Here is a 26661-nt window from a genome sequence, read left to right on the forward strand (position 1 = left end):
TGACTTCTTTGTCTCTACTGGTGACGCCTCTGTTGATGCACCCCAGTATCCTGTTGGCTTTCTTTGCCACTGAAGCACACTGTTCCCTCATATTGGGCTTGTCTACCAAGACCCCAAGGTCCCTTTTCAACTGAGCTGCTTCCTAGCCAGGTAGATCCCAGTCTGTGCTGCACTCCTGTATTATGTTTTCCCAGATGCAAGACCTTATGCTTGTCCTTGTTGAGCTTTTGCTTTTCTAACTGCATCTCTGCAATGCCCTTGTAGTTCTAAACAGGTACTTGTCTGGTTTTCCATCTTTTGCATGTTTCTCTTTCGGTTGTGAGCAGACTCAGAAGCTCACAGTTAAACCAAGGGGGTCTCTTGCTCTGCCTACTTTGCTTACATTTAAAGGGGATGAACTGTTTTTGTGCTTCCAGGAGAGCATTCTTGTAAAAATTCCCAGTATCTGATAGCTCCTTTATCCATGGAAGCTTTCCATGCAATCCCTCCCAACAGACCTCTGAGCAAACTGAGCTTTCCTCTTCTGAAATCTAACACCTTTGCCTTAGTAATAACATTCAGAGTGCTCAGCAGGATCCCAAACTCCACAATCACTGCAGCCAAAGCTATCACTAACTGATTGAACTACATGTTAGAATGTAGGTGTTCTTCGTTTGTGAGTAGCAAGTCCAGCAGTGCCTTATTCCTGGTTGGCATATCAAACATTTGCATGAGGAAGCAGGCCTCTAGGCACTCCAACTTCATGGATGATGTGAGCTGCCGCACTGTTCTTCCAACAAATGTCCCGGCAGTTGAAGTCACCTGCAAGAACTAGATTATGTTGACTTGAAGCTTGCTTAAGTGACCCAAATATTGCTTGGTTTGGATGATGGTAGCGGATGCCTGCTGAAGACAACCCCTTTGATCTTGACCCAGAGGCATTTGACATGGCTTCCATAATCGCTGCAGTTGACCTCTACACATTCAATATTCTCCTTAACATAGACCATAACGAATCCTCCCCTTCTTCTCCGTCTGACTTTACCAAACAGACTAAAGCCATCCAACCTCCAGTCATGTGAGTTGTCCCTCCATGTCTCAGTTATTCCCATGATATCATAACTTTCTGTCTGGGTGAGGAGCTCCAGTTCCTCCTGTTTGTTCCCCAGGCTGTGTGCACTGGTATACACGCACTTGGGATGGTTGGTCTTCTGGTTCTCATCTTGGGAGGCAGCTGCCTCTTGGAAGGCAGGAACATGTGTCACTGGTCTGGGTGACCTGGCTTATTCCCGTGGTTGCAATGGTGTGAGTGCTGCAACTTTGGATACCTCCCCCCCATCCCCAAGACCTTTGAGTTTAAAGCCTGCATCATCAAGTAGGCCAGCCTGCTACCAAGGATTCCCTTGCCTCCTCAAGACAGGTAGATCCTAACCCTTCCTAACAGGATATAGTCATCAAGGAATGTCTGGTTGTCATAAAAGCCAAAACCCTCATAACAGCACCAGTGATGAAGCCAGAAGCTGATTTGCAATATACCTCTATTTCTGGCTGCGAAATTCCTCAAACTAGTGAAATGGAAGAAAAGAGAAATGCTTCGCTCTGTTTCTCAGGGCTGCCTGTTCATTTCTCTGTTTTATCTCCACTTACCCCTTCCATGCCATCTGCGTCTATGCCCCTGTCCCCTAGGGTGAAGCAGGCACACACACCTGCTTTACGCTTGATACCCTCCAGCAGTCACTTTACTTGTTTTCTAATTTTGGCACATGCTGCCCTATATTCCTCCTGTTAATACCGTTATTTGTTAATACCATTAATACCATCTTCTTTCTTCTTCTATCTGAAGATTACTGAGAATAATTCTTTTGAAAGACACATTTTTCCTCAGCCCCTGAGGTAGTTACGAGAGCCTGTGAAGAATGTTCAAAAGGAATCCTTTACCTGCCAATATCTCCAGAAGGGGTTCCTGTGCTTGGGGAGAATCACTAGCAGTGCGGCCAGAGCCAGGTCCTATCAGTTCAGGCTACCACAGGCCCCCTCAGCACAGCTCTGCAGCCTGCAGACACTTCCACTGGGGGCTTCTATCACAACCCCACTGATGTCGGGTGCTGCTGCAGCATTACCTTGGATGTGGCTCCCTGAAGCCCAGCACAGGAAGGAGTTGATGGCTTTTCTCTGTGCTGCAGAGGCAAGCAGGGTTTCTAGACAGGAAACAGCTCACATCTTTCTCCTTCAAAGCCTGCGACTCTGGCTGTTGTTACTCCAATATTTCCTTGGTCTGCTGCCCTTCTGTGTTAAAGGCGCATTGCTAGGGCTCGGCACTTTGGGATTCACAGGTACTCACGCTTTGTTTCCTTTTTCAGGCTTGCCTTTAGTTCTGGAGTTGCAATGAATGCTTATTGCACCTGAGTAACAGAAAACGGGATTCTGTCAAATTTCAGTATTTGAATTTATGAACTTAACCGAAATTGGCTGCACCCTTGTCATTGCAATGCATCCCACTGCATAAAATGACTGTAAACTTTTCCATGCAACCCTGCTCTCCAAGTATGTGCATGACATGGCATCCTTTATTACTTATGAAACACATATCAATATCGCCTTAATAAGTAGGCATTGATTTTCACTGAGAACATAAAGATTAATGAAAGTAGGCAGAGCTGTGTGGCAGTAACTATCAAAGTGGTTTCTAGAAAATCTATGAAGTATTTTACATTTGAGACACAGAAAAATTTTCCAATCAAAATAAATCCAAATAGACAGCCCTTTGTGGAAAATAGATTGCTTTACAGTATCAGGCAAGGGTGAGATTGAAAGGCAACTGGTTTGCAACAGAATGAGACTCTCTGTCCAAATTTGAACACAAATGGCTTCCTTTTGTATTACAGAGAGATTCAAGGGGGATATTGCTGAAGCAATGGAAGTACAGTGTAAAGACGTGTGCAATGGCCCTGAGGCAAAATGGTTATGCTAAGCAAATAGCGAGATACACACCTGTCGGGCTGACAGTGAAACTCTGTTGTTGCTTGGAGTAGGGAGAAGTGTATTTAAAGTGTACTGATGCAGGTCTGCTGGCAACAGCAAGAAGGAGAAGCTGTAATAAGGACCACTTAGAGAGTTGACTGTCCATATCATACCCCCACAGAACTAGGGACTGTAGCATTGCGTGAACATTTTCAGGTGTCAGTCTTTTTTTATGCTGATAGTCCCAAGGTAAATCTTGGGACTGATTAAGAAGTTGCGCCACAGCAGATCCCTCAGTTTGTACAGAGGAAATCCCCAGTCTTATTTCTCCATAAAATCATACTCAACAATTGTTCAGAGCAAGTAGAAAAGCACACTCCAGAAGCACAGTGTATCCCAGATACCGTAAAAGGAACATTACCTACAATGTCAGAAGTACAAATATGGTCTGTACAGCTAATTTCGTTCTGTACTACATGAATTCCTAAATCCTGCAGAATACTCAGGCTGTGGATATGTGCGTTTCTGCTGATGCGTGTACTATGTGAGAGGATAATGTGCTCTTAACAGAGCTTTTCACTGAAATGATCCCACACTTTGGCAAGGGGATGCAAATAAGAACTAGAAAGGTTTTGGAGGAGAAATATATCAAACTGGAAAAGTTCTAGTGATTTTGTTTGTGACTCTTAATAATTAGCTGCTTCTATCTTTACAATTAGTTCTTTGTCACTATCACTACAAATTCCTTCAATTTCTTCCCTGCCCCCCAACAGACTCCAGCTCATTAATATGCAGCTTTAAGCAAGTATCGGAGCTGTCATGCATTTCAAATCTCCCCAAGGAAGCTTTTTAAAATTGTAAGAAAGACCCAATACTGAGACTTATTAGCACCAAACATGGAAACAAAGCTTCTGTGCAGGCAGTGATGACTCTTCAAGTTACAGTTGCTGTCACCTTTTTTTATCCTGAGATTTATTATAAATGTGAATACCTCAAAGGATTTCTTTCATGCAACCGACATTTCCAGCTCTCATATGCTGCTGTTTATTGATAGAACTGGGCTTGTGCCAGCATCTCAGATTTGAGTGATGAAGCTGAACTTCTAGGTCAGATTTAATTGCACCCATACTGAGATACACTCAGAAGAAATCCACTGAAGGCAGGAAAGTGATAATACATCACCACAAAGGTGCTGCAGTGTGATGGAGAAACTCAAAGTTTGTACACTACCTAAAAGACAGATTACAGCAGTCCATAGAGGTGCAATACATGGATGGAGATCTAAGTCCATCCTCAGGGCTCTGAGACCAGCTGTTGCTTGAACCTCTGTCTGATACTTATGCTTGATTGTAAGGCTTTGGTTCCTGCCCACCTACAAATGTCTGAACAACCCCATTTTTTCAGCTCTGTCTGGAGTTAAGAACAACAGCTATGTCTAACTTCTGGACTGCTAGCGTAATTGATTTGCCAAGACTAAAGTTAAGGCAGATTCCCATAACTACCAGTTTCAATAACAGAAGAAATGTGTAAACTTGAAATTGAGAGGTAGCTGCAGAGCTGCCTGTCATTGGTATGTTGGTGATTCCGATAATTAATCATTTTTCCTTAGCGACACACAAAGCATGAGGGGTTGTAAGAGGAAATCATATCAACTTCTGCACAAGGGGGCCTAAAGAGAGGGAGAAGCCATACCTCAATGCTTCTCAGAGAGGAAGGTGTTAACCCAAAGAAAGGCTTCCTAGCAGAGCTTCTTGCTGGAGTGATACCATAGTGTCCTATATGTTGGCCAGCACACAATAACAAGAACTGGAAAGATTTTATCAGCAAAATACCTCCAAATGGAGAATTTAGAATATTTCCACTTCAAAAAATTCTCACAATTCAATAAAGCCTTTCTTAAATGACCCAAAATGTTAGTTAATACTGACACCTGTCATGATGGAGAACTGATCCAGCTGCAACAGAGCCATCACCCAGGCTTAGCCAATAAAGTCCTGCAAACAGCAAGCTGTGAGAAGAGCTATCTCAATGCCACCTTCTCAACAGTTCCTCCAAACACGACAAGTGAGAAAATGGAAATTTGCTACTGAGACTCTTCAGAATCAAACAACAATTTTGCCATGTCCTGAGGTCCTAATTCTTGATTGGAGGTGTTCTTCCTCCTCACAGCTCATGACCCTACTTCTGCACATCAAACCAAACTTAGCCATCAGCTAAGGACTGAGAAAGCCGTTGGTCATCCTCTGCAAGATCCTGCTGTGTAGATAGGATGCATTTTTTTTCCCCCTCAGGCTACTCCATCTGCTCCATTGGCCTTTTGCTGGAGATCATCTCCCCTTCAGCCACCCTACTGGCAAGCACCAGGGCTCCCAGTGCCTCCTCAAGCTTTGGGTATGAACCCTGCTTGTCTGGGCTACTGCTGGAGCCCTTGCCTAGCTGGGCAGCAGGCAGGAACAAAGGGAAGAGAGCCCAGGTGGGCAGAAGCTGGCAGAGAAGAGGCATCCTGCCACAGACCCAGCTCTCTGGGGGAGCACAAAACCAAGTAGGACACTGGTAGGATCTGACCCCCAACCCAGGAGCAGTGGGGCCGGGGAACTATTTTACTGCACCCTGCCGGGGAGGCAACAGCTCAGATCCTAGAAACCCTAGGAGGAGTCCAACCCTGGAAAAAGACACCCTTGACAGCCCTTTGTAGCCATACTTGGAGAAGCCCTATCCCCTTACCAGGGATGGCAGTTGTCTCTCAGAATCACAGAACCGTTAAGGTTGGAAAAGACCTTTAAGATCATCAAGTCCAACTGTATGCCTAGCACTGACAAGCCCACCACTAAACCATGTCCCTAAGCACCACGTCTACATGTCTTTTAAACATCTCCAGGAGTGGTGACTCCACCACTTCCCTGGGCAGCCTCTTCCAATACTTGACAGCCCGTGGAGGGACTCTTTATCAGGGAATGCAGGGAGAGGATGAGGGGTGACGGTTTTAAGCTGAAAGAGGCAAGATTTAGAGTGGATATTAGGAAGAAATTTTTTTGCTGCGAGGGTGGCAAGGTACTGGTTGCCCAGAGAACAGTGGATGCCCCATCCCTGGAGGTGTCCAAGGCCACGCGTGATGAGGCTTTGAGCAACCGGATCCAGTGGATCCACGGCAGCGGGGCTGGAACTGGATGAGTAGAGAATCATAGGATGGTTTGTGCTGGAAGGGACCTTCAAGATCACCCTGTCCCAACCCCCAGCCGCGATCCTTAAGGTTCCTCCCAACCCAAACCCTTCTACGAACCCTTTTGGTGAACTAATCTTTCCAAATACCCGGTCTAACGAGAGAAGAGGCCGGCACCCACCTCTCCGCCACCTCCCCTCAGGCGGCTGTCGCGGGGGATCAGGCCTCCCCAGCCCCCCGGCTCCCCGGGCCCCGAGCGGCGCCTCCTCCCGCCGCCGCCAGGGGGCGCGCGCCGCCCGCCAGCGCCCGGGGAGCCGGGAGAGAGGAGAGATTATTAACGTCTAACCTGAGCTGCCCCTCTCGATCCACCCTGAACCCTCCCTGTCCAAGCTGACCCCCTCTGTCCAGTTTGACCCCCTCGTCCAATCTGATCTCCCCTGCCCAACCTGAACCCTGCCTGAGCAATATGATCCTCCCATCCAGTCTGAACCCCCTGTCCAAGCTGAACCTCCCCTGTCCAAACTGCCCCCCCCCATCCAGTCTGAACCTCCCGTGGGCCAGTACCTTCTCTCCCCTCTCCCCCTTCCAGGCTGCTGGGAGCCGCACAGCTTTGGAAGGCCCGTTTTGTCCCCCGTGCTCCACCAGCCTCCTGCAAGGTGGTGCCTCGCTGATCCCGCCTGAGCTGAGTGGGTGCTGCCTGGAGCCCAAAGATCTGCGGAGAAAGCGGAGCCCGGGGTGCTGGCAGAGATCTGCCCCCCGGTCCCTGGTCCTGAGGGTCCCCTGGTCTGTGGTTTGGGAGTTGCCAGCGTGCTAGTCCAGCTGCTGCCCCTTGCCCCCTGGAAAGCCATCGTCTCCAGAGGAAGACGTGCCATCACGCGCAGGATGACGATGGCTGGTGGAGCAGCTGGGGTGAGGCAGGCAGAGCTAGCAGCTTGGTAATTAAAGGCCTGCTGAAAAACAAAGCGAATCTGCCAGTTCGCCACAAAAATCGCTGAGCCTGGAAAATGAGAAGTTACACACCGTGGTGTGAGTGGCATGTGGCTGCCTACAGCCCGCGTCTGGGGGCCCGTGGAGCCTACCTGCTCTGGGCTGCCGTAGGCTTGCACAGCGTTTTCCTGCATCACCTTGTCATCCCTATCACGTCTCTCTACAGAACAAAACACGGGATCTCTGCCTGCGGATTTCTGTGCAACCCATTCGCATGCAGTAGGAGCTGGGGTGCCCCTCCTTTGTTTGCCCACTTGGCCAGCTTTTTGGAGGGACCTTTGTAAATGCACGAGGTGCCACTGATGCAGCTTGGCTACTGTGGGTGGCATCGCTTGTGTCAGCTTTGGATTAAAGCTTTCTTAACCAGATCAGGAATGGCTGCTCTGCTGTAAGGGTGATATCCTAGTCAAGTTAAAACACAGCAGAACATCTTACACATCTGTACTACCGGCACGGAATCTGTGAAAACAGAAAGGCACCGGGAGATTCCTCGCTCAGTGATGCCTTGCACTGGTTCGTTTTCCTCATGGCCGCTACAACCCAGGTACATTAGGGATGCTGGAAGGATGCATTTGTATGGAAGTAACAATAGGAAGGTGAAAAGGTGGATGCAAGCCCCTTGTGTGTTCTGCCTTCTCAATTGCATTAACCTGTCTGTGTTATGAACCTATTGGGGGATCTGGCATTTAACTCTCTATTGCATCCATTTCTGAGAAAATCAGCGACCGCTTTTGAGGAGGAAGATTTATTAGAAATGATCGTGCTACCTGCAGGATTTGAAATAAATGAGGATCTGCAACCAGACGCAGAAAGAAATCATAATCGGAAGGGAAAGATTAATGGGGACACCAGCCTGTAGGATTTCATTGTTAAGGGATCAATTTATTACCCTCTTAACTGCAAATTAAATTAATACACGTAAAATTACAGCACAGAAAAGAGATGCCGGTGAGCGTCACGAACACAGCTCGCTTTTCTTCCCCAGTTATTTAGGGAGGGTTGGGAACACTTGTGAAATCACGTTCACGAAGAGCCCCTAACAGAGGCAACTAACCAATAACCGCGGGGGAAGCAACAAGGTTTCTTGGAGAAGGGGGGAGGAATCGCAGCCGTCAGTCAAGAAATACTGCAAAATAAAATGGACCCTGGTGGCGGGGGAGGCTGACCGGGCAGCTCCCTTCCCTCCTTCCCTCCCTCGCAGAACTGTCAGGCACAAGCGGGCAGGAGGATATTGGCCGCGAGGGACGCGGAGGCTCCTCCCCGAGCCCGGTTTTTTTTTTTTTTTCTTTTTTTTTTGGAGGGTTTCTTTTAACTCGGTTACAAACCTTCCGAGCAAAGGGAACAAGTTGCGCGGCTCCCGCTTTCGGGAGCCTCGGATGCTCCGCGGCGCCGCCGGCCCGGGCGGGGAGCGCTCCTGCTCTGGATGTTGCCTTCGCTGGGAAAACGGGGCTTGTGAAGGGAACGAGAGGGAAGACAATGAGGAAAAACCGACCGGGAGAAACCCCCAGCCCCGAGCGCTTTCCCGAGAACTGACGGCGTGCCGGGGCTGAGCGCTCTCCGCGGAGCGAGCCGCCTTCCCGGGGGCTGGGGAGGCTTCCCGGGACCGGCCCTTCCCCTCGGATGCCGAGCGGGGAACCTGTGGGAAACCCTCCCGCCGCGCCACCATGAATTCGGTGGCTGGGAATAAGGAGAGGATCGCGGTGACGGCGAGGAGCCGAAAATGCGGGGTGAGTTGGCGGCTCCGGGCATTTTTGTTTTTTCTTCTTCTCTTTCTTCCTCTTCTTCTTTTCCTTCTTCTTCTCCCCCATCCCCTCGCCTCGCGCCTGACCCGCTGCTCCTTCTCCCGCTGCAGGTGACCGAGCCCTGCTCCCCGACCCAGCCCGCCGCCCCGTTCTCCCCGGAGAGCTGGTACCGCAAGGCGTACGAGGAGTCCCGGGCTGGGAATCGCCCCGCTCCGGAGGGAGCCGGCTCGGCGCTGGGCTCCTCCGGCACCCCGTCCCCGGGCTCCGGCACCTCCTCGCCGGGCTCCTTCTCCGGCTCGCCGGGACCCGCTTCGCCCGGCATCGGCACCAGCTCCCCGGGCTCGCTGGGCGGCTCGCCGGGGTTCGGCACGGGCTCGCCGGGCTCCGGCAGCGGCGGCGGCTCCTCGCCGGGCTCGGACCGCGGCGCCTGGTGCGAGCACTGCGGCGCCCGCCTGGCGGAGCTCAAGCGGCAGGCGCTGCGGCTCCTCGGCCCCGGCGGCGGCAAGGTGAGCGGGGACCGGGGCGGGGTGGGGGGGCTGCCGGGCGGGGTTTGGGGTCCTTATCGCCCCGTGCGCGTGTCCCAGGGGCTGGGAATGCCCCGTGGGAGCCCTCGCTCCTTCCCCCTTCCGCTGCCTTTGATCCCTGCGGGATGGGTTTACGGAATATCCAGTGGGTGCGATGCGCGCGGCTTGCGCTCTGCTGGGAGGAGGCAGCGGAGTGCGGCGCGAACCCAGAGCTGCCCCGGGGGGGCTGTGCGGACCCTGGCGCTGACCCCCCGCTCTGGGAGCCACTAACACGAGGATCATAGAATAACAGAATCACCAGTTTGGAAAGGACCCACCGGATCATCGAGTCCAACCATTCCCATCAATCACTAAACCATGTCCCTCAGCACCTCGTCCACCCATCCCTTAAACACCTCCAGGGAAGGGGACTCAACCACCTCCCTGGGCAGCCTGTGCCAGTGCCCAATGACCCTTTCTGTGAAAATTTTTTTCCTAACGTCCAGCCTGAACCTCCCCTGGCGGAGCTTGAGGCCATTCCCTCTTGTCCTGTCTCCTGTCACTTGGGAGATGACAACTTTGTGACCAGGCTCTCTTACACTAAAGCACTACTTTTTTTTTTTTTAACTCTTCTTTTTCTTTTCTTTTTAATAAGAAGACTTAAGGAATGCTCAAAGCTGCTGGACCCTGAGTATTGGGTTGATGATTCCATGATTCTACGAATAATCCTGTGCCTAAAGAGCATCTGTCTGAAACTGGGTTTTAAGAGCTGGGTGAACATGGACTGAGTTGGAAGTCTGCTTTCTGCCTCTGTTGGGGAATCTGGACCCTCCAAAGGCATACATTGAAATACCTTGCGTTTGTTTTGTTTGGCTTTTTTTTTTTTTGGTTTTGTTTTCCCTGTTAGAGGGATGGTTTAGTGTTTGATAGGAATGATTGGACTCGATGATCCGGTGGGTCTCTTCCAACCTGGTGATTCTATGATTTTATGACTAACACCCCTACAAGAGTGAGTAGCAACCCTTGGCTGACCCTTTGCTACCAAAATCGTAAGCGTTGGGTTCCTCCATAGCAACCTTCCAAGTGTATTGTGTATGGGTCTGCAGCTCCCAGAATGTAATACAATGCGATTTGTTTGCCCTGTTGGGTCCAGGTACTATCGAATGATAATATTTACTCTTCCACTTCAAAGAGTTTTCATTAGTGGTTACGATAAAGAAGTATTGTGGAAAAGAACCAACTGCCCAGAAAGGGTCCCTGATATTGCTGTTGTGTTGTATTCTCCATTATTTATTTATGTGCCCTTTGAGAGGGAATTGGTGCACTCTTGAACAAAGGGCTCGAGAGCTGGTTGTTACCTTGTCTCAAGAGGTGGCTTAACTGAATTATTCATGAGAATGGAAAGGTGGAACCACCAAAATTAATAGTCAATTTAGCCATATAAGTATATGGTTGATTTCCCTGGAAAGTGGCCCTGTACCGAAATCTTCACAAATTACAGGCTATGTGATTTGGCAGTGATTATCAGCTGTGGCTATAGGCGGGAAGTTGCTGATACAGCTCGAGAGCTATGGGAATAACTGAGATTGCAGATGGAAGGAGGTAAAATGTAAGCATCAAGGCTTTGCATCTCTTGTGTAGTGTTAAATAGAAATTGTCGGGTTTTGCAGTAGAGATTTGTACAGGCTTCTGTTATTTTAATAGTGGCAATCCTGGCCTATCCTAACCTTCCTGAGATGGGTTAGGGTTAGGATAACCCTCTGTTACTATTCTTGTGTGTGCCGTTCTGTTGTTCAGATAGTTTAGCTGACTGTGTTGCACAGGCCAATCTTTATTCATGTCAGCAGTAAGCTTTACTTCTCTGTTTTTAGCTCCATACCTATGTTAAGTCTTGGGTTGTTTTTTTTTTTTCCTCCAAACCTTCCAGTTCTGTAGGACTGCTGCTTACAGAACCGTTTCTATCCAATGTGTGCGTTTAGGGAGAAGGAAGGAGGCACAAGTGAGGTGGCTGCTGTGGGCTCTGCCTGTTAATAGTACTTGCAGGCTCAATCCTGTTGAGGCACTCCAGACTTTGGCACACAGTTCCCTTCTGCAGATGGGCGCTACCTGCCCGTGGCTATTTGCAGAAGCATCTCTTTCATCCTTTCTGGCTTATTTACAGCTGTTAAGAACTTTTTGGGTTTGTGATTTCTGCCTTCAGCAGGCACTGCCTGGCACAGGGAGGCTTTGGGCCTCTCTAAGTTGCAGAGGATACAAATTTCTCGGCTAGTGACATTGGCTTCTTTGGGTTGGGTGTGATGTGGTGGTCTTGCAAGTTTGATGTTGCTGGCACCCTCTGGCTGGCTCGGTGTCTGCTTAGGGAAAACTAGGGTGCTGGTGTGGGCTCTGCTAGCTCAGCCAGGGCCCGTGAGCTGCCTTTGCCACAGTAATTTACTGGGGTTGCCTTCTGAGGGCAAAATGTACAGTGTCTCTTGCCAGAATGTGGAAAGCTGTTGTGCGTCTAGGGAAAACTTACTTCAGTTTGAATAGACGCTGAAGTCTACTGTGCTGTGTCAATATAGCTGGCATTTTTCAGGGTCCTGTGAGGTCTGCTCGTGATTGCTGCTGTGGGAAATAGAGTTTTGGGGGTATAGAATTTATCCCGGCACTGAATTCGGTGGAAGAAGGAGCAGATCACATTCCTGGTTCTGGGTATTTGCTCGGAACCTGCAAAATATCTTGCAATTCAAGACTCTGGTGCCCAGCAGGACACAGCTAGCTGGCAATATTGTATCATTTAAATATTGCTTTTAAAAAGTATTGGTCACCTTCTAGCCAGCCACATCTAGATGGCTTATGTGATGGTTTTTGGTGATGCTGTTGAAGACAGCTGAGAAATTTCATAGCAGTATAAATAGAGTCTGTGGCACCTGTTCCACATTTATACTGTATTTAGAAATGCAGATAACCCTGGCATTGTGTACTGCAGAACAAGTAGAATGAGGGTATCTGTGTTTTCAGCACATCTAGTAGCAGGTACTGGAATCTGCAGTAGCGTATATGAGTGTGAACCTACACTGGTGTTTTCTGCAGTGTGTAATCATGTCAAAGTTTGTGTATATCTACAAAGTTTAACAGTATACTTAACTGCTGCACAAACAGACCAAGCTTTATGTATGAAGCTACATTCTGGAGCTTTTCATTTGATACAGAAAAAGCCACACTTAACCTAGAGCAAACAGCTTCTGAGTAGCTCATTGTTAGTGTAGAGGTGTTAAGCTTTCAGTTTTAAATAGATGCATTCTCTCCTAGTAAGTCAACAGGATGAAAACTTGATTATTTTTTGTTTTTTTTTTTTCCTGATAGGGCGGTAAGGTGAGGAATATATATCTATATTTGTGCTACTTTATTTTACCCATTTAAAATGCCAAGTTCCCTTTCAGTTACAAGAATGTAAAATGCTAAAAGCTTGTTGTTTGTTTTGCCGCCTCTTGTAACACAGAGGTGACTTAATGATGTACAGCAATTATCTGCACACAAGGGGTTATGTTTTATGAGAATGAAATCTTTTTGTAACCTCCATGTGAAGCACCCCTGTGGGAAACGACCAGCACAAGTGATTGTTAGTTGCATGTGGTGGTTTGTAACTGAAAGGATCTTAGAGCATTTGGTGGCCATTGTTTGTAGGGCTTTTGTTACAATGTCATACACCTTCATGATAAGGGTTGTCCCCAAAATTACTAATATTGATTCTTTTTTAAAAAAATAAGCTTTTTCTTGGCCTACACTTTTATAAGGGCATCAGACAAAGCTGTAGCATAGAAGTTTGACATCACCCTTCTTATTTATCAGAATTTGTGTGAAATCTGGTTGCCTTGGGTTCCAACCTGTGATATCATTTGGCTTCAATTGAATACTAACCTTGCAGGTATCCGACAAAAAAATAAATCAATATGTTTAATTGAACAGTTGCAATATTTACCTGTATCACCTTACATTGTGTATAAATAATCAATATAATGCTAATAAAAACAGTCTTAAGCTGGCAATTATAGATTTGTTAGTACAAGATTCTAAAAATCCTGAATACAGCCTTTAAGCCAAGAGGTCGTTTGAATGTGTAGGCATGAATATCTACTTCGGCACATTGTGATCATGTCAGAAAGTGAAGATCCTATTTTGAATGCTAGTGCTGATGTTGTTAGGTGGACTATATTCCGGACTATCCTTCTAACTAAATCCTTGTGCTTCTAGGTATAAGAATTGGGCAAATTCTGCTTTAGCACCGTGTGTGTGAAACGGGGGGAGTACTTGCATTCAGGGTACAGTTTTTTTCTTTTTTTTCCCCCTTTTTTACAGCCTTACTGATGTTCTACCTCAGTTTTTGCTTGCATTTTGTTGAATTAGCCATTTCTGTTTCATAGGTGTTCAGTAGTCAAAGTCTTGTCTAATAATTGTTAATAATGAAGAAACCCCTGAAGCTGTTCTAATGAAAAGTAAGTTCCTTGTAGCTACTTCAGAAACATTCCGAGTAGATACAGGACAGTAATGAACCCTTCCTCAAAGCTTAGCAAGTAGCAGAATAATGGAATTTCATTTCCGTCCAGACCTTTAATTTGTGAACAAGCACTCCCAGTCTGTATGGTGACTTAATTCCCTGTGCAAAAAATCTCGGGCACCTAATCATTTCATCCTAACTCACTGTAATGCAGATAGGATTATTGCACTAGAAATGTGATTTTAAATGGCCTGAGGCAGTAATTTGTCAGCATTTGGAAGGATTAACTCCATTAAAGTTAAAGCAACAACAACCATTCTTTTGTATTGCATCACAGGTCACAATACTAAATATTTAGCGTAACTCATGTGTGAATCTTCTTACAATTGTATGTTTCCTGGCAAGCTAGGAAACCATAAGCTACTTCAGTTACATTGGAATTACTGCTGCTTACAGAGGTTCAGAGGAGACAAACGGATATGTCTTCATCTCTGGCAAATTAATATAAACCCTTTTCTAGGAACAGCTGGAAGTCTTGCTGCTGCAACCCACAGTGTCAACATATGAAATGATATCAATATTTCTTTCAAGCTTACAAATGTCTTTGAGGTAAGGATGAAGATACTGTATATTAAAGACAGTTTTTTTGGGAAAGTGTCAGAACTGTTACCTTCGTAGCTTTCTCTATGGGATCAGAAAAGGTCTACCCTTATTGAGTGCCCTGGAAATTAGGAACAGGCTTATGACTGTAAATACTGAATTCAGACAAAGGTGTTTTCCTATCAGAAAATCTTCTCAGAAAATCTCTCCTTTTAGGAGACTGTAGGCAAAGCTGTTGCTGGTGGTGGTGGGAGTATCAGTGTTTTGCCTAAAGTCAATCTCTGGGGACAAGCAAAATTTTGATCAAATTGTTTTCTTACAGACACTTGCCTGTGCATCTGGAAACACTGACTGTGTATTTCTGAGCACAGTGCTTAGCCCGTAGCTGGCCCCTTTGTGCTAGGCTATTATTAAGCGACAGTGTTCCTTCAAGGTTCTTTTTTACGTGTCGTCAACACTGCACCGATGTCTAAAATCATCTTGTTTCCTTAGATAGGCTCGTTTTCCTAGAAGTAAATATTGCCACATCAGTAGCCGGCTTGTTATACAAGCGCAGGATTTTGGCATGTGATTTTTGGAAGGGGAGGGGGAAGAAAGGTAGCCTGTGCTGAATTCCCCAGACAGTGTTAGAAAAAATGTCACACATTAACAGTACGGGCCATTGGCATGTAATGGGATTCATGCCTGCATCAGCAGATTATTAGAATGGGGCAGTGCTGTGTACGTAGGGCTGAAAGACATTTGCAGCTTTGCCGTATCAGCAGCACATAACCTTTGACGTCATATAATTGGGGTGCTTCCAAGCGCTGAACCTGCTGCCCGTCACCACAATAAACTTGACTGTCGTGCTCTCCATAATGATGTAGTAGGAACTGCAGCATTTTGTGACAAGTGGCCTGCATGTCAGAAGCATGAGAGATGTTCTAAGTTAAATTGCTGGCTTAGATCTTAGCAAAGTGTCACGTTGTAGCTTGAGAGACATGTATGTTAATAAAATGTGATGAATACAAGCGTATAGGCTTCCCCTGTGCCACTGGATAAATGATGCCTAGTCCACCTTATTTGTTGCTGAAGCTGCAATTCAAGAACTGTCTTTCATTGCAGAAAGGCAGATTGCTCATTTACTTTGAATTAAGTAAGCTGTAGTATGTAACAACACCCTGATAAAGTAGTATCCCAAAAGTGAAAGGTTCTAGAAGTGTCTTCCACAGTCTTTCCCATTATTGGACCAAATTTTAGTTGTACTGTGGCACTGATGGAAGTCACAACAATTAATTAAGGTATTGCTCTTCTAGAAAGCAGTGGTAAAGCGACAAATGTAAGTAGTCTGGGGCAGTCACACATTGGAACGCTGCTTTTCTTTGGAAGCTTCAGCTTGCGCATTGGAAAGAGATGACAATGTTTCATTGAACAGTTTCTGTTACCATGGGGTGGTCATTGGAGCAAGGTTGTTTTAGATAATCATATTATAGCTGCATCCTTACTAGTAGGTTTATGGAATTCAAATCCCCCATGACTTATGTTGCCCAGTTTGATTTTTTTTTTTTTAGAGTTGCCTGTGCAACCTTCCTATAGTAAACCACCGTGTGTGTGTTTCTTTTTTTAAACAACTATAAGCATAGTAAAGCTGTTAAGAACTGTTTGTAAAACAGTTTGTAAAAGCTAAACTATATAATCGGATACCTTCTCAGTACAGCTGCAATATCTTGCAGCATCTGCAACCAGAATATGCATTTCTTATGCTTCATTTCCCTCCACTCCACTCTTTAGGTGGACAGCATAGCTTCGTAACATTTTAATGAGAGCATCTTTGAGGTTTCTCCAAATAAAAGCACAGACCAACACAAGACACTTAATAGGGGAGGGAATGTTGACTGCACCATTCTGAGCTTGGAATGGAGGCTGTTCAGAAAATGACTGCAAGAAATGTCAAATATTGAAAACTCTTCTTTGTTGTTGTGGTTTTAACCCTAGCCAGCAGCTAAGGACCACATGCTTACTCACCCTCCCCCTACCCCCATCATTAGGATGAAGGAGAGAATCAGAAAAGTGAGACAAATTGCAGGTTGAGATAAGAACACTTGAATGACTAAATTAAAATAAAATAGTGGTAAATTGTAGTGAAAAAGGAAATAACAAAAAGAGAAATAAACCACACGGAAGACAAGTGATCAAAGTGAAAAAACAATTACTCACTGCCAACAGACAAATGCTCAGCCTGCCCCCAGCAGTGGAAAAGAAACAACCAACCCCAGCCAAGTCCACCTGGTCTATATGCTGAGCATATACGGCATGGAATATCCCTTTGGCCAGTTTGGGTCAGCTCTTCTGGCTCTGCCTCCTCGCAGCTTGTGCACCTGCAGCCTCCTCAATGCCAGGGTGTGAAAAGCTGAGAAGTCCTTGTTCCAACTAAAGCAGTATGGTATCAAAATTATGCTCATACTGAATCCAAGATGCAGCACGATACCAGCTACTAGGAAGAAAATTAACTATCCCATCTGGAACTTGAACCCTGGTATAACATGAACTGTTGCTGGTTACTTATAGAAATGTCAAGTAAGTGGGGAGAGGAGAGAGAAAAGAGTCCCGAATCTGAACCTTGTCAATCTGTTGGCTTACATGAAATTTGCCCTAGCAACGGGATTCTGACTTCAGCAACACCAGCAGGATTTCATTTAGGCCACAGCTCTACCTATTGTATAGCACTAGTCATAGAATCATAGAATAACCAGGTTGGAAGAGACCCACCGGATCATCGAGTCCAACCATTCCTATCAAACACTAAACCATGCCCCTTAGCACCTCGTCCACCCGTGCCTTAAACACCTCCAGGGAAGGTGACTCAACCACCTCCCTGGGCAGCCTGTTCCAGTGCCCAATGACCCTTTCTGTAAAGAATTTTTTCCTAACGTCCAGCCTAAACCTCCCCTGGTGGAGCTTGAGGCCATTCCCTCTTGTCCTGTCCCCTGTCACTTGGGAGAAGAGGCCAGCAGCCTCCTCTCTACAACCTCCTTTCAGGTAGTTATAGAGAGCAGTGAGGTCTCCCCTCAGCCTCCTCTTCTCCAGGCTAAACAACCCCAGCTCTCTCAGCCCCCAGCTTGGTTGCTCTTCTCTGGACTCACTCCAGAGCCTCAACATCCTCCTTGTGGTGAGGGGCCCAGAACTGAACACAGTATTCGAGGAGCGGTCTCACCAGTGCCGAGTACAGAGGGAGGATAACCTCCCTGGACCTGCTGGTCACGCCGTTTCTGATCCAAGCCAAGATGCCATTGGCCTTCTTGGCCACCTGGGCACACTGCTGGCTCATATTCAGTCGGCTGTCAACCAACACCCCCAGGTCCCTCTCCTCCAGGCAGCTTTCTAGACAGACTTCTCCCAGTCTGTAGCACTGAATAGGGTTGTTGTGCCCCAAGTGCAGGACCCGGCATTTGGCCTTGTTAAACCTCATGCCATTGGACTCTGCCCAGCGGTCCAGCCTGTTCAGATCCCTTTGCAGAGCCTCCCTACGCTCCAGCAGATCGACACTTCCACCCAGCTTAGTGTTGTCTGCAAACTTGCTAAGGGTGCACTCAATACCTTCATCCAGGTCGTTGATAAAGACATTGAACAGGGCTGGACCCAGCACTGAGCCCTGGGGAACCCCGCTTGTCACTGGCCTCCAGCTGGATTTCACACCATTTCCCACCACTCTCTGGGCCCGGCCATCCAACCAGTTTTCCACCCAGGAGAGTGTGCGCCTGTCCAGCCCAGAGGCTGACAGTTTCCAAAGCAGAATGCTGTGAGAAACTGTGTCAAAGGCTTTAGTGAAGTCCAGGAAGACCACATCCACAGCCTTTCCCTCGTCCAGTAGCCGAGTCACTAATCAGGCAGTTCTTGCCTGCATTTAGAGCAGCAGCCGGGCACACTGCTCAGACTGTGCGATGCTAAAACATACTGGCCCCTTGTGAGTTTCCCAATGTGCCTTTTCTATCTCCTCTCCATATGAAGGTCATAAGTTAGCATCCCTGCAGGTCTCCTGTGTGGATACATGCTGGTTGCTCCCTGCCTTAGTTCTTATCAAAATGATAGATAGTTCAAATGCTTTCAATAGCACTTCCTTCTAAACTCACAGCCTTTTGATTGAAGGGTCAGGGAGTGACTAGATGCGCTTTTACAACAGCAGATGCGAGGACCAGTGATTTCTGATGAGAAAGGTACTGATGAGAGCAGCACAATGCATCCAACCGTAGCCTCGGCTGCAACTAGTACAGAACATAGGGATTACTTTTTAATTACTTTACAGAAGAGAAAGTAAAGGAAAATATGATGCTAGTTATACAAAAGAATCAGGTTTTAGAAATGGATATGTTCAATTGCAGCTTGGATTTATTGTTAAGGTATCAGAATACAGTTTATTTTATTTGAAATAATACAGTATAGAAATGTTGTTAAAACGTACTTACCATTCCAGCATTGGTGTACTTGATTTAATTTGATCTTCAAATGTGTTTACTTTTTTGTTGTTGCTAAGACCTACTATTCTGTTCAATCTGTACTACTAAATCACACAGCCTACTGTTCATTTTGCACTTCTTATATATTAGAAAATATTCTCCATTTTCTGAGACGGAAGCAAAAAGATTTCAGTCTGAAGAAACCTTCAGACTGGTTTCTACTCCTCAGTTTTCCTATAAAACCATATTCCGTAGTAGTCTTCGGCCAAAAAAATTTTTTTTTGAAAAAAACATTGCCAAGGAACTTCTGTTTGAAAGACCTGAGGAAAGTGATGGGGTCTTAAATTGAACTCGGTTTACAATTCATGATGAAGACAAAAGACTTTCCTTTCCTGAGAAGGAACTGAACACTTCTAGATTTCCATAAGGAAATCCTACGTTGATGTAAGATTTTTATATTGCATATTTAAACTCATTGTGCCTTCCTGTTTTAGGGTTGAGTTTGCTCACTTTGTTGCCCTACAAGTAGGAGACCTTAATTTACAGGCCCTGTGGTATCTGCTTTGTTAGTGGCTGGTCAGTGATCTTATTCAATGTATTTGGTGGCTTGTGTCAAGTGCTCTTAAAAAAATATTTTATTCTAGTAAAAAAATAACACAAGCCAATGTGAGTGTGGGTCTGGAAAACGTTTTTAATTTCTTGCTGGTGGTGTGCATCAGAGGAACTGTGTATACTGGAGATAGGATAACTGCATCTGGTGCAATATGACTGATGTACAGCATCCATCCCTCCCCAGTGTCTGTGGGAGTGTCTTAAACTGGGAATAAAGTCTAAGTGTTTTGGCTTCCAAGTTACCTTGAAGTGGAACTTGCTCTGTATGCATTTGTTTTTTACAAATGCGTTTCGACCTGCAGATTTGCTGTGATCTGTTATTAACAAACCTCTACTCTAAGTTATATTTCACCATGCCCCCTAAATCATGAATACTGTAATGTGATCGTTTATTTGCACCCAAGTATTCACAACAGCTTCTCTATTCTGTGGGCTTGCATGGGAACAAAATTTTACTCACATGAATGTTTGGGGAAAAGCAAATGAAAGGAGACTTTGACATTCAACACAGTAAATATTTTCTTTTTCTGAAGAAAAAGTAAATTCACGATGGTTTGGGGATTTCAACTTTGTTCAGAACTGTCTGAGCAGAGCTACCTCAGCAGTGGAATTAATTTTCCCCAAGTTATGTGTTTCATTTCTTCTTTCTCTCCCACCCTCATAACTATCTGAAGATAAATTAGGATTCAGGAATACAACCCCTCAATTTCTGTGGGCCACTGTGTGGTTCTGTTGGGAATTACCCATTTGTTTTGTCACAGGTGTACTTGAAAATATGAGATTCCTGCAGTGCCAAAGATGATGGTCGCTCTTGACTCTGCTAAAACCGGGGCAGAACTTGGTGTTGGGTGTTTCTGTCCTGGCTGCTGTAAGAGTCACTTGGGCAAGCTCCCGTCTTCAGAAGGGCAAACTTGAACTTAATTATGCTGAAGTTATTCAGGAGAGTGGACTTCTGCATTCTAACTGATAGCCTGAATGGTTGTACGCTACTATTTCAGTTGGACAGTTTTATTTTTCTGTGCCTCTTAGCTAAATGAACCTCTGACCCGCTGAGTGCCAAGTGCTGAAAGAATTGCCCGTTTACTCTGTCTGCCTGATAGACTCCAGCAGAAAGCCTAGTGGGCAATAGGCAGTCTTGGCTATAAGCAGGCACTGAACAGCAGGAATAAAAGCCATTACTCTTCATTTCTCTTAGTTTCACTGCTCATTTAATAGTGCTGGGCAAAGAAAAACATTAATATCCTATTCAGCAGCCAAACACACCGAATCGGGAGTTGTGACTTGTATGTTTTCCTCTTTTCTAATGGTATCATTAAAATTTAACAAGTTCTCTAAATCATGTTAGTATTCCCAGGGTTAATATTGCTGAAATTGCTGGCTGCATTCCCACAGGAAGAGTTAACATTGGCTGGGGCTGTGCTGCTGGCATTTGTTGCTGGGAGGAAGGTGTTGGGACTGGAGAAGCCCTGGCACCAGAAAGGCACAATGAAGTTTTTGGTGGTGGGGGGCATTTCCAATACACACACATATTCTTTCCTATTCACCTCACCCTTTTCACTTCCCCCCTGCTTGCCCTTTTTCTCCCCACTAGTCCTAAAGCTGTCACTTCAGCTCATACCCATTAGATTTCTAAATGGAAATTCTTGACAATAAGCCTGCATACGTGTGAACCTAGCAGGAAGGCATACAAGTGTGCTAGTTGGTGAGTGTCAGATTTAAGAGATTCTTAGACTGTAGATGGCTTTTACTGGAGGTCAAGAAGGCTAACAAAGTGGGAGATGCAATTAAAATGGTATTTGTTAGAAAGGAATAGCTAGCTGTCTGGGCAGGCTGAACGTGGGGAAATGATGGGTAGCTGGAAGGCCATTAGTAATGGCTTTGTAAGCAGTTCTGCAGCATGGGTGGCAAGCCTAAATCCAGAGCTGCTCTTTTAGCCTGCCTAATAAGACTTCTTTTTTTTCCCTGTGTGTCAAATCCGTTTTTGAATAATGGATTTGACAGAAATTCTGTGGATTTTGGTTTAGATTTAAAAGTGAGAGAAAGACGTTATTGTAGGTGCAGCGGGTAAGAGAAGAAAATGGCTTAAAGCAGCTTTTGGATACCCTCTTCCACCACCATGAAAACAAAGCTCTGCAAGATTTTGCGGTTTGTGTTTGCAAAGTCATTGATTCAGTGTTCCTGCAAAGAGGTTGTTTGGTAAGGAACATGAGTTGGGACAAGCAGCTGTCATTGAAATGCCTTCTCATTTTAAATGAACAGTTGGGGTCTGATTCTTGTAAGCTCTTGACAAGAGCTCTGATATTAAAAAGAAAAATAAATATTTTCAGAGTAGCTTTCCCCACTGCAATCCTCTCTCATTGTTAGAGGAATTTGATTGCATCTTTCCTTTATCCCCATCTTGACTAGTGAACTGTTGTTTTTTTGGCTTCAACTTCATTTACAATTTTTGAAGTTACAAGGGAGGGGGTAGGCACTTACAGCAGATTGGCCAGTACGTTTTGGTGTCCTAAAAGACACAAGCTGCTATAAGAATAGGAAAAGCCCACTGCAAGGAGAAGGCTGCCTTTGAGAGGAGGAAGACAGCGTATAGGAACAGAAATGAAGTAGGGAATGAGGTGTACCTTGGTTGGTCCGGTCACAAAGCAACAGTGCTTCCATGGGAGAGATGACACATGGGGGAGATGGGGAGAATTGGGAGATAAACCAGAGTTCTTTAAAAGGTTGAGCTCGCTGCCAGTGTCTTTAAAGCTTTACAGAAGTAATTCATACGAAGGTTATGATTTGTTTTGGGTTGTGTTTTTTATTGTTGTTGTTCTTTTAAAAAAGCCATCCCTGTAATTTTTCATCTCTCTATCCTTCTCTCTCTCAAAACAGAAACCTGCAAGCAGCCAGAGGAATAGAAGGCACTTAAATCAAAGTTGCCTTTGATTTCATGCACTTCAGTATTTTTCATTATGAAATTAGCTTTTCCAAAGGCTGAGGTACTGGTGCATTCTGTGATCTAAGAATGTAACTAGATTTTCTTTCTTGTATCTAATTAATTTATTTCTTTTGTTTACCAGTCACAAAGACCTATATATTCCATAATGTCAAATTGAGACTTAGTGCAATATGTTGAGTTCCTACTTTATACTAACAGTTTCACCCAACTCAGCAAAGAACGTGTATGTTTTAGTGCATCAGTAATAGTTATGAATTCAGCCTGTCTTTTACTTTCCCCTATGACTGTCTCTGAAGGAAATACTGTTTGATTTCTGGATTAATTTAAATTCTTATAGTGTATATAGCTTATTAATTCTGTAGTATTATAGTGGGCACTCCAAGGGCGGCTTTTAAGTAGTAGTACTTGTTCCCAATGCTTTAAATGCAGAATAGAAAAGGCTTAAGGTGAGAAAGGAGAGCTAAAGGTGAAGGCATATACATGAGGGCTGAATGCACTGGCACTGATGGCTATAAATGAAACACTTTACAGACTGAAGTGCTTTAAATTGCCAGCCCTCTTTGTCAGTCCTAGTTACTTAGTTCTTTCGAGCTTGTTCTGCCACTGTCTTGCCTGTTTAATATTCCACTTAGTTATAACAAGAGATGAAATGTCCAAGATGCCTGCATCCTCCAGGAGTCAGCTCTACTGATGCGAATGCTTGTGTTAGTTGTTTATAAGCAATGAACTAAACAGGGTTATAAAGCGAAGGGGGAGAGGGAGAAGAAAGACTGTTGTGACTTCTCTTAATTTGCTGTTCTTTTTATCAGGAAAGGAAATAAATTCTGTCCCTTTCCCTACACCAAACACATGCACTCTGGATAATAGGAATCGCTTCAATAAGCACACGCTGCTAAGGCCCAGATAAGGACTGTTTCTGTGCCTGAAATATCAAGGACCAGAGTGTGCTGTGTGGGAAGCTGGTGTGGAATCATGCTGCTGAGGAAGCAGTGTGTAGTAATGCGCATGGGTGACACTGATAAATGGCTCCTCTAAGCAAGCATCTGCAGCAAATTGTCAGACTGAGACTTCCCAGCATACCCTAGACCTCTGCATGAATGAAATCTCTGTTGTGCCTTTATCCACCTCCGTATGAAATGAGAGGATAGGATTCATTGCTTCAGTGCAGCTTTTATGACTCAGCTCCACTTATGTACATATATGTGCATGGGTATATACATTTCTTTTTCTGCACCGCTTTCTGCGGCAACGACTGCAGAACTCCCAGTATCCTCTCTCTGAGTAGCCACACAGCTTTCTGAAAGGGGGCAAAATGACTTTCAGGGTGAAGGACAGGCCTTTTACTTCTGGAAACCTAAAATGAAATGTATTCAACATATTCAGTTTTTTGGCCAGACGCATGTATGATAAAGGTAAGTAATAAGCATGGCTTCTGTTTTGTTGTTTTATTTTGTTGTGGTTATTTTAGTAGAGGTTGAGATGGCTGAGAAAGAAAAAGGAAAGTTCTTGGATTCTTTCTTTTCCTTTCTGAAGAATAATTATTGTCTTCAAAGGGCTGCGAGACAGTCTGCAAATCTATTTTGTACTGAAGTAAAGCCTCTCATCTTTTCCTTATTGCCACTGGACATCACCAACGGGTGAAAAGAATTGGACTTGCTCGTTGCCTTTCTTCAACGTGTATTGTTTTTAACTTCTTCAAGGCAATTTTCTATAATAACTTGTCATTGAAACTGAAACTTTGGTAATTTAAGTTTTGATGGAAAGTTCTCTTGAGATCAGGGCAGAATTTCTGGACAACCTAGAAAACAAGCAGAGACCACCAATGTTGGATGGTTAGCATATACTCCCAGTACATAAAGATCCAGATAAGATCCCTGCTGCTCTTAGTTGCAGCCAATACAATAAACCTCCAGGCTCTGAGAAATGAACTCCTGTGGGCTTAGCTGCAAGGATATAAGATGTTAACCGCTGACTGAGCAGCAGAAAGAGAACACTGATTGTCAGGGCAGAAGGACTTACGTGTACACATCTTGGCTACCGGATATCACTAACAGACACCTTAGCTCAAGTTTGCCTTCACTGGCAACATAAATACGGGTAGTTTGGATGCAGCTGAGTTTAAGATATGTGTCCTGTCCCACCACCCTGCTATGGTGTTGATGGCTGGCTGTAGCTGTCTGCTTTACCCTGCTGCTGCAATTTTCTTTAATAGGCGCTTGAGTACTGGAGCCCTCAGTTTCTTGTTATCTTAGCCTTTGCCTTCAGGCCATTTCTGTCTGTCTTGCTGGCTTTTTGTAAGAAGCTTTAATATTTGTTTCCCTATAATGTGGAATAGGACTGTCCTGAAGCTTCCATAGGAAAAGACTTTTAATTGCTCAGTGGAAGAGGAGGATTCTCCTAGAAGCGTACAGGTCAAGTGGTTTGTAACACTCATGGAAATCACAGGACTTCACACAGCTGCAATTACTCACATCAGTGTGCCTGTATCTCAGTAAAAGTCTGCTTCTTCTATTTTTACAGCAAAGGAGAGGAGATAGAGCAACTTGGTGAACTGATCAGTTTGTTTTTTTGACTAATGGGCGTTTTTCTTTCTTGCTAATGTTGCCCATCTCATTCCCCATCAGCTCTTGTGTGCTGGCTCAGCACTGGCTTTTCTGACTGTACAGAAAAGAAGAGGGGAGTGTGGTTTGCATTTCAAAGCTGTCAGCCTTAAAGGGCTTGGAATATGGCTCTTGAATACAGGGTAACTAATTACTCAGTTATGACAAAAAGTCTTCAGGAAGACCTTGACTTCTAATTCTCTGATTGGTACCAGAAGCTGTTAGTTTAACCAAAAAAAAAAAAAAAAAAGGAAGAAATTGCTAATGTGGCTGTTTTCCTTTGTGATTTTTCAAGAGAGTGTTTGCTAATTCTCTTTTTTTTTCTTTTCCCCTACCTTGGACAGTTCATATCTATGAATAATTTAATTGTCCTTGGCTGTCTGCTGTTGTGAATGTCATGCTGTTAGGCATTCTGTATTCATGTGGTATTTGTTAATGTTTGTTTTGTATTCTGTCTGCCTCTCTGCCTTTCCAGAGATCAAATGGATGATGCAAAGCTTGACAACATATAAATGCTATTAAACTACATCTGAAGGAACAGAAAGGGGGCCTTTGTCATTTCATTAGTTAGAACACTAATTGGAATAGATTGCTCAGTGGTTTTCTTGCCAGTGGAGAAGCAGAAATTTATGAGAATGTTTTTCTACTTTTCAAAAAGTTTGTCTTGAGAATATGTCTAGAATTTATAAGTAACAATTTGTTCGGCTTGCGCGGTATCCCAAATGTGTTCCGTGTCCTGTCTCTAGACATTATTCATTGCTGTCATCATTAACAAGGGTTAAACTGCAGAAATACCACTTCTCAGATTTTAATTCTCTTCTTCTAAATTGAGGTTTTTATTGCTTTAACTACTCTTGTCATGACACTTTTCAGGTGAAGAAATGAATCTGTAACTTTTTTTCTGATTGTATGCCTTCTGATCCAAACATGAGCATCATTAGTAGTATACCAAACATTTGTTTATAACTTCTCTGTAATCCTCATGAGCCTCAGGTTGAGACCTTGAGAACAGCAGGCAAAGAGCACACCCAAAACTACTGTTTGTAGTTTTGTCAGGTGTGTGAGAAACCAGAATAATACTTTCCTGCAGTTCTACAGAGTCATCTCGGGTATGAATGTGCCATCTAAGAAAGCTTTATACTTCAGAAAAACCATGGTAAAACTTAGAAATAATAGTATTTGCTATCATATTAATGCCTACTTTCCTGCTGGTTGTTACATGCATAGTAACATTTAAGCTAATGTCAGTCTTCAGCATCCACAATTAAAGAGTGTTTGAGCATATGCTACTGCTCTAACAGCCTCCACTTCTGTAGATATTTTAGCTAAGTATCTCAAAAGTTTCTCAGCTGCTGCTTATCTTCTTGTGTTCTGTTGTCTACCAGAGTCTGCTACATGTTTCTAGGCTTCACGATACTGTTGCATAGACCTGAGGGGCATGGTTTAGTATTTGATAGGAATGGTTGGACTCAATGATCCGATGGGTCTTTTCCAACCTGATGATTTTATGATTCTATGACCTGTAAGCCGCAGAGGGTTTTTTGAAGCGCTTCTGGTGCGCAGCGCACTTAATGCAGAGGAGAGTAACTTTCTGTAAAGCTGACCCCACTGTTACAGGACAGCCGGACTGCAGGCACAAGCTTGCTTTGCTCGGCTGAGACCTTGA

The 26661-nt window shown here is 44.9% G+C and overlaps 1 protein-coding gene across 1 annotated transcript in view; it reads left to right on the top strand.

The window, feature by feature from the left end:
- The first annotated feature begins 8549 nt into the window (after positions 1 to 8549).
- Positions 8550 to 26661, top strand: part of KIF26B (kinesin family member 26B) — a 298400-nt gene continuing 280288 nt past the window's right edge. The window contains exons 1-2 of the mRNA XM_069850882.1: positions 8550 to 8814; positions 8940 to 9335. Of these exons, the coding sequence (XP_069706983.1) occupies positions 8752 to 8814; positions 8940 to 9335 (459 nt within the window). The 5' untranslated portion in view covers positions 8550 to 8751. The remainder of the gene's footprint in view (positions 8815 to 8939; positions 9336 to 26661) is intronic.

This window comes from Phaenicophaeus curvirostris, chromosome 2 (genome assembly GCF_032191515.1).
Source record: "Phaenicophaeus curvirostris isolate KB17595 chromosome 2, BPBGC_Pcur_1.0, whole genome shotgun sequence".
Taxonomy (NCBI): domain Eukaryota; kingdom Metazoa; phylum Chordata; class Aves; order Cuculiformes; family Cuculidae; genus Phaenicophaeus; species Phaenicophaeus curvirostris.